Source organism: Schistocerca serialis, chromosome 12 (assembly GCF_023864345.2).
Source record: "Schistocerca serialis cubense isolate TAMUIC-IGC-003099 chromosome 12, iqSchSeri2.2, whole genome shotgun sequence".
Classification (NCBI taxonomy): domain Eukaryota; kingdom Metazoa; phylum Arthropoda; class Insecta; order Orthoptera; family Acrididae; genus Schistocerca; species Schistocerca serialis.
Window position 1 is genome coordinate 116393872 of NC_064649.1, and position 13551 is coordinate 116407422.

Below are 13551 nucleotides of genomic sequence, written 5' to 3' on the forward strand. Positions count from 1 at the left end.
AAATTCTGACAAAGAAGGACGCTGAGAATAGCTTCTTGGTATGTGTCCAATGTCCCTAAAGAATGCCATTTAGGTACATTTTACATTTTTGTTAATATAAAGTACCTGCATCAGTTGTTAAATGAGCAAAGTATTATGATTTTGTCCATGGCTGTAGTTCTGCAACTACAGAATTCATCAGCTGCACTCGAAAAACCTTTATTCGGTTCACTTTACCAGTTTAAACTGTCACAGAAGTGAAATAGGCTCAAATCATTAAAGTGCGTGTCATTTACGACGGCGGCCAAGTTTGGGTTAGTTCTGCACATCTTACGTCACAAAACACAGTCAGCCAATGAACAGAGAACGACGTTGCCAGAGCTTGGCTGTAGTGCAGAGCACGGACGAGTGTCTTCAGTTTTAGAAACGTTCAGTCAAATAAAGTAATTGAACAAAAGCAATGCCTTGATAGCAGACTTTCTATAAAAGAAAGTTTGGAAAAAGCATTCTTTATACCAATTGCTTCGTATTCTATTAATTAATTAAACCAAACAAGCAATAAGCCTCCTAATTCAAGCGATAGCATGGAAATTCATCCTAACTAACCACTTTTTCACAATAAAGAACAGCGGTAATTGTTTACTTCCTATTGTACTGCGACAAAACATGAGTAATTCAGTCATACCAACAGTGACTGTCAGTATTTTGTGTGATTCTTTAAAATCCTCCAGGAATTCTGTAGAATGACGAGCTGCGTTGGCGTAATGGTTACGGTGTTTGGCTGCTAAGCAAAAGGTTCCGAGTTCAAATCTTGTTTGGTGCTTAATGTTTTCTTTATTTAAAAACAATATCGAAGTGTCTTACTTCATGAATTTTATTCGTTTGAATGAAATTTTTTGAAATTTCTAGTGGTAACTAAAATCAACCATACGGAAAGTATACGCTGTGGACTTTTACCTCTGCAAACTCTTCAAAAGTTCGTGCAATGGTTTACTACATTTAATGCTGCTTAATAACTGCATTGAACATAGAAACAAAATTAAGTCATTTATGGGGGGAAGGTATCAGTCAAGAAGATGTGTAAAAATCAAATTTTTGGACCAAACAGTTTTTGTGAAATTGAATGATAAGTGTGTCAAAGCAGTCGGAACATCATGTGTTTGCACAGGTGAACAGTGCAGTGATGACAAAACTGTGCACAGCATGGAATGCGGGGAGCACGTCTCTGTAGCAGTGAAAGGGTTAATGCGGCTGTGGTGGCTTTACTTCATGAACTGCGTGCTCCCCCCTAAACGTAAGTTTGCGAACTATACTATACTATACTATACTATACTATACTATGGTGCTGCTTCCCTTGGCGCGTGCAACTGGCAATGCAGCAATCTCCCGCGTCTGGGCGGGCATGCGCGAGCTGCCAAGATAAAAGCCAACATTGAAATAAGAACTGACCAGCAGTGTCCTTTGCTACAGAATCAATTAAAAAGTGACATCGCTAAAAATGTACATTATATACAATGAATAGCAAACAGTTAACTACCAGATCCCACATTGTACGCGGTGTGCATGACAAAAGTCAACCACCAGACTTAGCAATCCAGTGATTGACCTTTGTAATACAAAGTATGTACGATGCAGTCTGATAGTTAATTGTTTGCCACTCATCACACATAACATATATTCTTAGAAATGTCACTCTGTTTTATTGACTCTGTAGAAAAGGATTCCACTGCCCAATTTTTATTTTGATGTTGGCTGACTGAAGATTTGAGATTATTTCACTTCTGAAGATGACAGTTTAAACTGTTGAAACCAGTAAAGTGAACCAAATAAAGGTTCCCTTTTGCAACTAACAACTGATTTTTTTTATCTTTATTGGAACACCCATACTCTCTTTACAATGCATGACACACGCGTGTGTTGTACCTTGCCAGAATCATGTACGAATATCGTATTTTATCTAAAAAGAGGGCTACATACACAGTAATATTTAAGAGTAACTGTGTTATTTCAAGCATTTTTTTTGCGAGTGTCAACTCAACTTTGAGGAGTTACAGAAGTCAGACCATAATTAAGAGAAAGATTTCCTTTGCACATTTTAAAGATACATTCATTCTCTGCTTAGAGGTGAATTTTTGTTGCTTTCCAATTAGTCATTTTAGCCTGATAACGGTGAGTACAAATTACCACAGTTTGCCTAATGACATACGTATCAACAAGGCGAAAAGTGTAAATGCAAGCTCTGTTGCCTTTGACAGTTCTTAAGTTTTTATGCACATTAGCGTGCATCAAGTGATACTATCACATGTTATATTTATTTTCTTCTGCATCCAATGTGTGCCACATGCTCTGAAACAGTATTTCCACTTGATTATTCATTGTTGCTGTGTTTACTTTGTGGCTTCTCATCAGATAGGAAACAATTGTGCAGCCCACCATCGTTTTGTATTGCTGTTAGTCTTCTTGAAATAATTAGTTGTCTTGTGTGAAACCAAACCATGCATCAATTACAGAGCTGTCACACGTCCACAGTAATCAGTGGCTTTCAGTCCACATGCTTGCTTTGAGGCCAAAAAAGAACAGGATGGAATCAGTTCCATATCACATCCAGTAAAGAAACTTCTGAATGTATTGGTATTAGTGAAAGTGCAGTCAACTGAATTTTGAGGTAACACAGAGAAACTTCATGTCTTGTGTCACCAAAAAGAAGTACTGGCAGACGACAGAAGCTTGCACTGTTGTAATATTCAACAGTACCGTCAGCTGTAATTTCATTACTAATTTATTAGTGAACAGTTTCAATGATACTCTTTGTCATCATCAGGCCTTCGAAATATATAACGGCTGAATTTTCCTGAGAGATATAAATCAGAAAGGCCTTTGTGAAAGTAACTGGTGTCTACATCAGCTCCCATAGTAAGCAACCACACACAGTATGGCCATGGTTGCTTACTACAGATACTTTGTATTTCCACGTGGGACTTTCTGACTGACGTCTTTTAGGAAAATTCAGTCACTATATATTTAGAGGGCCTGATGATTAAGTGTTTCATCAGAAACAGCTGCCAATAAATTGATAATGAAATTACAGCTGACAATAATGTTAAAAATTGTAATTTTCATATCCATTGGGTCCTCTCCTATTCGAGGGTAGTTGGAACGCCCTATCCCCGACAATGTTAAATTTAGTGACTTTGCTTCCCTGTATTTCAGGAACCACTGTAGCCATTGACATGGAACTTTTACAGGACACTAAACTGTATGTTCTGAGTCTACTGAACAACAATAATTGCATTTCAGCCACTGCTTTCAGAAATACAATTTTTTAATTACACAATTAAAATTTTGTGTACTTCTTTTGTACGTTATCCTAAATAATTTTAATTATACATGCCATTATGCTCTTCTTTTAGTTCAGTAGACTCAGGATATGTATGTTATTATTCTCTGAAAATTTGAACACTACTCGAAGTGGTCTCTCAGATTTAGGGGAAAAATGCAACAGAAAATGCAAATTTTCAGCAATGGCTTCTAAAGTTTCACAAGACTGTGATTCACTCAATATATGCTTCATTTTTTATTTTTAGTCATTCAGAAGCACCCTGCACCATATTGTATGTCATCCTCTTGATTTTTTTCCAAGATTTTTCCTTCTTTCTGGAATCCTTAGTGGCCAACTTCCTGCATACTCCGCTTTATCAATGCGAACCTTGCCCATCCCTTAAAGTTCTCTGATGCAGTTTCCTCCAGGGTTAATTCACATATGCTGTATTCTTTCACCCTACCAATGTCGTCGTCATTAAAAGCAATAACAGCATCACTGACCCCTCACTTTAGTGTCTTCGTTCCAACAAAAACATTTTTTGTCAAGCGAGTCCATATAAGGTTACTGAACGTCTCATTGGGATTTTGAGTCTGACCATGCAGACACTTCCTGAGTATATCCATGACTTCTGCTGGGATGGAATGTTTATAGTTACATGAACAGTTTGAGTACTGGGCATTGCAGTAATTGCACCATGAATCAGGTCCAGGAGGGCAAAGGTGGTGTACTGGTTTTTCATGAGTTGACAGTATGTGGAAGAAGGTAGCCCATAATGCCTGCTTCATTTTCAACAAATCCTCAGTATTATTTCTAACGGCCATCCCATAATACTGCTGTAGTTCAATCAATCGTTTTGTCTGTCAGCCTGCCTCTTATGGTTTCACCATCAGAAAGTTTCTTGTCTCTCAAACTTTGTTTCAACTTCCTCAATGTGGTGCCCATCCTCTTCTGGACATGACCAATTCATTCCAGTTTTGTGATAATCTTCTCACCATAAGGCTGAGTGGCTACTACACTGTTATATGCTTTTGAGTCTTCACCACCTAAGAAGTCAGTTGAACACACCCCCCTTTCGTTCACAGACCAACTAAAAATTTCAATAGCTACATAGGCCTCCATACCACCATTTGTTCCTTCATAATTTCTGTGAGAGATATGCCTTTCTTCATTCCCTGATTTAAACTTATAAAAATGTTTGGTTAAAATCTGTAAACCTATTACCTTTCCAGAATTCACACTGGTCACCATAACAACAGAATTATTAGAACTTTAGCCGCACTTCTGCCAAGTGCCATCAAAAGCTACTGGTATGTCAATCATACCATCATTTATTTCAACAGCTTTGTTTGCAGCAACCTTCACTGACTCACACGTAACAGATTCCACAGCAGCTCCAATAAATCCTGCATACTTGTCGATCTTACAAGATGGGTGTGGCATATTCATCAAGGCACACGTTGTTTCTGCTGCAGTGTGTCCTTTGCCAATAGTTCTCAATCTATAAAACCACCTAACATTTACTTCAAAATAATTATCTTTACACTTATCAGAATTCCAAAATGAATGAGTATATTTAAAACTGGCACAATTAATGATAAGCTTCCTGGCTAGTCCATTTGATACCTCACTGTCTTCATGTAAACTAACTGGCCCCTCCACATATTTTATAACGCACACACTCACCTAACACCCTTGTTAGGATGTGTAAATCTGTCCGAATATAACCTAACCTACCATTTACAGCACTTTCGTTTTGAGAAAACTGTGTCACAGCGTTTCTATTTTAATCTTCAAAGCACTAATGGGCGTTTCTCTAGATACTGACAAGTCTGCCTGTATTTCATTGTCTGTAACTTCACACGTAACATCCTGAACACAATGTTTCCCTTTATTCGAAAATCTATTACTATGACACCCACGTTTGTTAAAAGCCCTTTGTTTTGGTGTCATACTTCACTTTTAGAGATACACCAATCTATTCGTCACCTTTGCTCGGAAAAACGTTAGCACTTTGACATACAATGCGTGTTTATACTATGAAACAATACAATACTATTTTTGACAGTGCTACCAATACAAACGCATAATTTAACCTTTATAACACAGCAATCTACAGCCTTCTATACAAAAAATTACCAATTTTATTAGACCATGAAGTAATGCAAGTAAAAATTTTAACATTTTCAACTGGTGTAGAATATATTTAAAAAAAAATTAAAATAAAATACTTCCCATGAGAGTTTATAATGATATACGGGGTGTTCAAAAAGTCTCTCTGCAGTGTCTTATGATTGTTAGCCGTGCTTGCCGTATGCTGAAGTGAATATACTGAAATAAAACTCTGTGAAATACAAGTTATTAATTTATTGCATATTCATTTTTACTTACAAATTTTCACATTAAATGTTGAAAGTGTCCCCCCTGTTGTTGAATACACAATTCAATTCATCTGTAACATTTCTTCTGTAAGAGAAGCAGTGAAAGTGGATATTGCAGTTTTCAATTCATCGATGGCTTTTGGACAGTTTTTAATAGACAGTTGCTTTCACTGCACCCCAGAAGAAAAAGTCAGGTGGTGACGAGGTGTGGTTTCATTTATCTGGGTACATGAACTCAGAAAATTCTCGTCAGGTGGTGTTAGGTCAGGCGATCATGGAGGATCAAAGTCCCTATGAAATTATGCGATCACCAAAACCATCAACAAGCAGTGACATTGAAACGCGACCTGTATGCGCGGTTGCACCATCTTGTTGAAAATAACCGTTCAGTACTTCACTTAACACAAGTTCTCCTATGAATGGGTACAGAATATCACTGCAATATCGTTGTGCGTTTATTGTTTCATTGTAAAATATGGGACCCACAATCAGACGTCTAGAAATTGCAATTCAAACTTCTATTTTCACAGAATGAAGTGGTTCCTCATGAATACACAATGGATTTGCAATACTCCATATAAGAGAATTTTCTGAGTTCATCACCTCATCAGTTAAGAATATCCCTTCCATTTTCTTGAACGAAATTTTTGAACCATTAACAATAATGCAGTCTCTTGCCATCATCAGTATTTTTCAGTTCTTGTACGACTGTCACTTCGTATGGGAAAAGATCTAATTTTTTCCTTACAGCTGTGTGGGCCGTTCCGACACTAACATCAATTTCCTGGGCGAGTTTTCTTACTGACTTGTTCAGACTTGTGGACATTTTATTGGAAATATCGAGTAGTTTATCCTCAGACAAAACACTAGGATGACGACTTCTTGGTGCATCTGTCATTGAACCTGTATTTAGAAATTTGTTAATCAAATCTCACACAGTATCGCAATGTGGAAGTGCTATCTCCAGGAAAACTGAATGAAATGTCCGATGAATTGAAACTGTATTTATCACCAGCTTTGAACACTTGTTAGAATAAAAACACACATTCTCCAATGGTTAGCATTTTAACAGTGACAAAAATGAAACAAACGAATAAAGGAACTAAACTTTAACGTCCACGTCAACACGTAACGATACACACCCGGGAAGTAACCCAGGCAGGCAAACAATCATACGGCATGCGTGACTAACAATCATACGGCACTTCGGAGAGACTTTTTGAACACCCCGTATATATAATTTTATTCAGAAAATTGCAAATTATATGAGATAAAAATCCAAAAACGTGAAAAAAAAATTTTCCGCTTTAACTCCCCTTAACGGGGCTGGATATGCTAAAGTTTGCATCAGACGCGTTTACGCAGGGGGGTCAGAGAAAGGAAAATCCAAGACTTCCATGAGGAAAAGCAGTTTCCAACAGTAGCTGCTGTATTGGAGAAGTTACAGTCTGCAGTGGAAGACATTCCTGATACAAGTGAAACAACCCCTTGGCATTACAATCGGAAACTGTGTTTCGGAGGGGGGAGAAAAAAAAGAAAAAAAAAAAACCACAGTGCTGAGGGAAAATAACCGTGCAGGAGGAAAAAGAAACGAGTTCTTGCAGGAAATAAGACACTTGCCAAACACTGGATAGATTATTTATTACTCTGATGAGAGATGGTGAAGTGCAAATAAGCACGTGTCGCCCAGCACTACAACACTAGGGCATTGCCACGATGACAAAATCACATGATCTGATTGGCCATAATGGACGTGTAAAGCATGTGCAGCAAGGCCATTTTAACTGTCAGAGTTGTTCTCTCACTGTACAAAGTATGTATTACGTTTGGTCCCACCTCAACCACAAAATCAAGAAACACAATAATTTATCCATTTTGAGTGTTTCCATAAATTGCACTGTAGGAGATGCTGCAACTAACTACAAGTTTTTTTAATGATTTTTATTGAACCATTACTAGTTCCAGGCTTGAGCCCACCATTTGTTGGTAGCATTGATTTCTTTGCAAGTTTTACAACTGTAACTTCCTGAAATGCCCTCCTTTACATAGTATATGACACAGGTTTGATTTTCTTTCACAATCCATACTGATCAATTAACTGAATGAACGTGTAAAGGAGGGCTTTTCAGGAAGACACAGATGTAAAATTTTCAGAGTAGTACACTACCATCTGACAATGAGCGCAGCCCCGAAACTAGTAATTCTGCAATAAAATTATTCCAAAAAAAATCTTGTGACTGGTTGCAGTATTTCCTACTGTGTAAAATCAATAAATGATTAATAAACACACCTGTGCAAAGTGTTCGTTATAATAAACATAATAATGCCTTATTCTCTGTAACAATTTTATATCAGCTGACGTCCCCAACTTCTTCCAGCAAGATAACTCAATCATTTGCGTGAATAGAACTATGACAACTGACAAATGGAGCAACTGAGTTGAATAGACAGGCAACCACCTGTTGCAGAAGAATGCCTATACTTCGAGGAAGGCAACTCTAATACTCAGCCACGACAACCCAATATAGTGAGCGATTATCCCTGACCACGCGGGAAAAAGAATTGAATAAAGATGTTAATATAAAAAGTTGTAGCAGCTGTAAATGTATTCAACAAAACATTCTGGGGGCTAAAACTGTTAAATTTTTCTGCAAACTAGAGGATTAAGTGGCCCGTACATACTACTGCCAAACATACCTGTGTCATGACAGTTATGTGCTCTCCTATCCCCGGGAGAGGCTTCTCTTCTCCCACTTGCCAATCCATATAGACCAGCTTGTGGGAGAACGTGGAAAATTCATTGCTGAAACAGGCTGTGTATATTCCTGTCTCAGCAGAGATAAATGTGTGGCTATCAAATTGCTTTTTCACTTGTCTGTAGATGATCTCCCCTCGGGGAGCCTGCAGCTGGACGTCCACATCGTACTGCCCTCCTGTAACCACCTGCAAAATTGAATTAAACAGTGTAATAAAAACTCCTATTAATGCCCACGACAATATGTAATAAGTAAAGGTTGACAATCTCAACTATGTATAAATCTGTTAATGTATTGTTCACATTAAAGTATGGAAAGTGAGACACTTTCAAATAAAACAAAAACATCAGAGGCTACACTATTTAGGTGGCACAGTTATACAAATGTATTTTCCAAATAAATAGAACGTAAATACACGTCGATTCATACAAGCTGTACACCCTAGACATTTCTGGAATCATTTGACATATTGTAATTCTGTTTTGGTCCAAATTAATTGAAAGGAAGTCTTCACTAAATGATATAAAGCATACTTTCATAGCGATATTAATTCCAGAGATATTGGTATCGACTTTACTTTTTCAAAAGGAAATACAGGAAGTATAATTGCATAGGGTTCTGCAGACAGAGTCATTTGACATAATACTTTTCTGGGTATGGTACTGCGTCATATTGTATAAAACTACTAGTGCTATATTTGTCTGGGGCAACATGACAAATCTGCAGTGGCAGAACATCAGCAAGATTGTGGAAAAGAAATAAAATTCAGTGAAGCCTGTGTGTTGGCCAAGCAGCCGGTTATAATGAAATGAAAAATCAGAGATGCCATCAGAAATTTTTAAACAACCTAAGAATATGAATCGAGAGGATGGACTCAGGCTTGCCCTATCTTGGCTGCCAGCAATCAGAGCACAACAGACCGCACTGTCAACTCTAGGTACAAGCACTACCAACGAGTAACTGCTGCCACGCGGCCGACGTCCAGCATTTGGTATATAGCAGCCAACTTCTCATTCACCGGTGACCACCAATCGTGACACGTAAGACAAGGGCCAATAGACAACAGAGGTTACATTCTCCCTCCACCACAATAACCTGTTAAAGTTCGCTCTCCTTCCTCCTCAAGTGACCTTCAAATGAAATGACCTATCTTTTTAAAATTGTAACATAATGGCAGGCACAGTGAACAGTAATAATAAAATATAAGGGACACTGCATAGGTAGAACGCACCTGTAGACCCAAAGAAGGCTGCGGCAACCGTGGACGAAACGTTGGTTTTTCTCCAGCAGTAGTTTTATACAATATGACACGGTACCAAACCCAGAAAAATTTTATGTCGAAATACAGTAAGCTTATCTATTATCGATGTACAACAGCTGCTGAATGCTGGAAGCGTTTTGTGATAATAGGTACATACTGGGAGTTCCAGACATGTTGCGACAAATTTCTACATGAGGTGGGGCACATCGTAAGGACGGAGAATTGCTTAGCAACCCGTGATCACAAATGTTAGGGGTGAGTGCTAGCACAGGTTGGCAATCAGAAAAGAAACAAGAGAGTGATTTGTTTGAGACACTCAGTGGACATAACGAGTACACATGGTGTATGAAATGAATACAACTCTAATGTTACAACAGATGCTCGACGGATGCCACGACGGACTGACTTGCTCGAATCCACGCCCCTTGCTCATCAGATCCTCGATTTGGTTCTGTGGGGATCCACGAAATCTCTCACGTATCGCAATATTGTGAAGTCTGAAATGGATCTTGTCACAAGAACTGTCATGCAGCTGCTACAGTCAAAGAAACACCCAGTGTATTTGAGCGTGTCTAGCAGTTTATGCTCCATCAATGTCAAGCACGTGTGGCATCTTACAGTGCAAATAAGAGTATCTGTTGCAACATTACAGCTGTATTCACGTTGAGCACCACACACATTCATTATGTCCAATAAAGGTTTCAAATTAACCATTCTCTCACCTCCTTTCTGATCTTCAACCTCTGCTACCACTTACCCCTAATGTTTACAGCGACTGGTTGCTATGCAATTCTCCATCCTTTCAATGTGCTCCATCGTCCCCTAGAAGTTTGCTGCAACATTTCTGAGACATCATGTATATTCATACCCATGGAAAAGTGAGTGATGTTTAACCAACCAAAAATCACAATGGGAGTTGTTAGATAGATACTAATTAAAAAGCTGCCCATACTCTCGCAAGCCAGCACCCGGCATTACATTATGAAAAGTTGTGTAACCTCCCGTACACCATCTAAAGATGACCTTCGAAAGATCTAAAAACTGGTTTATGGAAGAAACAAGTATTTCAAAAAAAGTGACCGGTTGCAGTTTTTCTGTGTCACATTTGGATCTGCAGGTGGGACGTCATCAGAAGAAACAAAATTGTCAATCTACCAACTGGAGAGTGGAATGTTAGATGCCTTAATCATGATGTAGGTTAGAAAATTCAAAAAGGGAAATGGATAAGTTGAAGTTAAATATAGTGGGAATTAGTGAAATTCGCTGGCAGGAGCAACAGGACTTCTGATCAGGTGAATACAGAGTTATAAATACAAAATCAAGTACAGGACATGCAGGAGTGGGTTTAAAAATGAATAAGAAAATAGGAATGTGGATACACTAATATGAACAGCACAGTGACTGCATTACCAAAGCCAAGATAGACACGAAGCTCATGACTATCACAATAGCAGAAGTTGGCATATCAACTAGCTCCACAGATGATTAAGATATGGAAGAAATGTATAATAATACAAATGAAATAATCTGGATACTTAAAGGAGACAAAAACTAAATTGTGATGTTGTTGTTGTGGTCTTCAGTCCTGAGACTGGTTTGATGCAGCTCTCCATGCTACTCTATCCTGTGCAAGCTTTTTCATCTCCCAGTACCTACTGCAACCTACATCCTTCTGAATCTGCTTAGTGTATTCATCTCTTGGTCTCCCTCTACGATTTTTACCCTCCACGCTGCCCTCCAATACTAAATTGGTGATCCCTTGATGCCTCAGAACATGTCCTACCAACCGATCCCTTCTTCTGGTCAAGTTGTGCCACAAACTTCTCCTCTCCCCAATCCTATTCAATACTTCCTCATTAGTTATGTGATCTACCCATCTAACCTTCAGCATTCTTCTGTAGCACCACATTTCGAAAGCTTCTATTCTCTTCTTGTCCAAACTATTTATCGTCCATGTTTCACTTCCATACATGGCTACACTCCATACAAATACTTTCAGAAATGACTTCCTGACACTTAAATCAATACTGGATGTTAACAAATTTCTCTTCTTCAGAAACGCCTTCCTTGCCATTGCCAGCCTACATTTTATATCCTCTCTACTTCGACCATCATCAGTTATTTTGCTCCCCAAATAGCAAAACTCCTTTACTACTTTAAGTGCCTCATTTCCTAATCTAATTCCCTCAGCATCACCCGACTTAATTAGACTACATTCCATTATCCTTGTTTTGCTTTTGTTGATGTTCATCTTATATCCTCCTTTCAAGACACTGTCCATTCCATTCAACTGCTCTTCCAAGTCCTTTGCTGTCTCTGACAGAATTACAATGTCATCGGCGAACCTCAAAGTTTTTATTTCTTCTCCATGAATTTTAATACCTACCCCGAATTTTTCTTTTGTTTCCTTTACTGCTTGCTCAATATACAGATTGAACAACATCGGGGAGAGGCTACAACCCTATCTTACTCCCTTCCCAACCACTGCTTCCCTTTCATGTCCCTCGACTCTTATAACTGCCAACTGGTTTCTGTACAAATTGTAAATAGCCTTTCGCTCCCTGTATTTTACACCTGCCACCTTTAGAATTTGAAAGAGAGTATTCCAGTCAACATTGTCAAAAGCTTTCTCTAAGTCTACAAATGCTAGAAACGTAGGTTTTCCTTTCCTTAATCTTTCTTCTAAGATAAGTCGTAAGGTCAGTATCGCCTCACGTGTTCCAGTGTTTCTACGGAATCCAAACTGTTCTTCCCCGAGGTTGGCTTCTACTAGTTTTTCCATTCGTCTGTAAAGAATTCGTGTTAGTATTTTGCAGCTGTGATTTATTAAGCTGATAGTTCGGTAATTTTCACATCTGTCAACACCTGCTTTCTTTGGGATTGGAATTATTATATTCTTCTTGAAGTCTGAGGGTATTTCGCCTGTTTCATATATCTTGCTCACCAGATTGTAGAGTTTTGTCAGGACTGGCTCTCCCACGGCCGTCAGTAGTTCCAATGGAATATTGTCTACTCCGGGGGCCTTGTTTCGACTCAGGTCTTTCAGTGCTCTGTCAAACTCTTCACGCAGTCACGGCCGTCAGTAGTTCCAATGGAATATTGTCTACTCCGGGGGCCTTGTTTCGACTCAGGTCTTTCAGTGCTCTGTCAAACTCTTCACGCAGTATCTTATCTCCCATTTCATCTTCATCTACATCCTCTTCCATTTCCATAATATTGTCCTCAAGTACATCGCACTTGTATAGACCCTCTATACACTCCTTCCACCTTTCTGCTTTCCCTTCTTTGCTTAGAACTGGGTTTCCATCTGAGCTCTTGATATTCATACAAGTCGTTCTCTTATCTCCAAAGGTCTCTTTAATTTTCCTGTAGGCGGTATCTATCTTACCCTAGTGAGATAGGCCTCTACATCCTTACATTTGTCCTCTAGCCATCCCTGCTTAGCCATTTTGCACTTCCTGTCGATCTCATTTTTGAGACGTTTGTATTCCTTTTTGCCTGTTTCACTTACTGCATTTTTATATTTTCTCCTTTCATCAATTAAATTCAATACTTCTTCTGTTACCCAAGGATTTCTACTAGCCCTCGTCTTTTTACCTACTTGATCCTCTGCTGCCTTCACTACTTCATCCCTCAAAGCTGCCCATTCTTCTTCTACTGTATTTATTTCCCCCATTCCTGTCAATTGCTCCCTTATGCTCTCCCTGAATCTCTGTACAACCTCTGGTTCTTTTAGTTTATCCAGGTCCCATCTCCTTAAATTCCCACCTTTTTGCAGTTTCTTCAGTTTTAATCTACAGGTCATAACCAATAGATTGTGGTCAGAGGCCACATCTGCCCCTGGAAATGTCTTAC

General features: G+C 38.7%; 1 protein-coding gene across 1 annotated transcript in view; it reads right to left on the reverse strand.

Annotated features, from left to right (window-relative positions):
* Window positions 1-13551, reverse strand: part of LOC126427914 (transmembrane emp24 domain-containing protein 7) — a 31931-nt gene that overhangs the window by 769 nt on the left and 17611 nt on the right. Inside the window, exon 2 of the mRNA XM_050089809.1 lies at window positions 8377-8622. Within this exon, the coding sequence (XP_049945766.1) occupies window positions 8377-8622 (246 nt within the window). The remainder of the gene's footprint in view (window positions 1-8376; window positions 8623-13551) is intronic.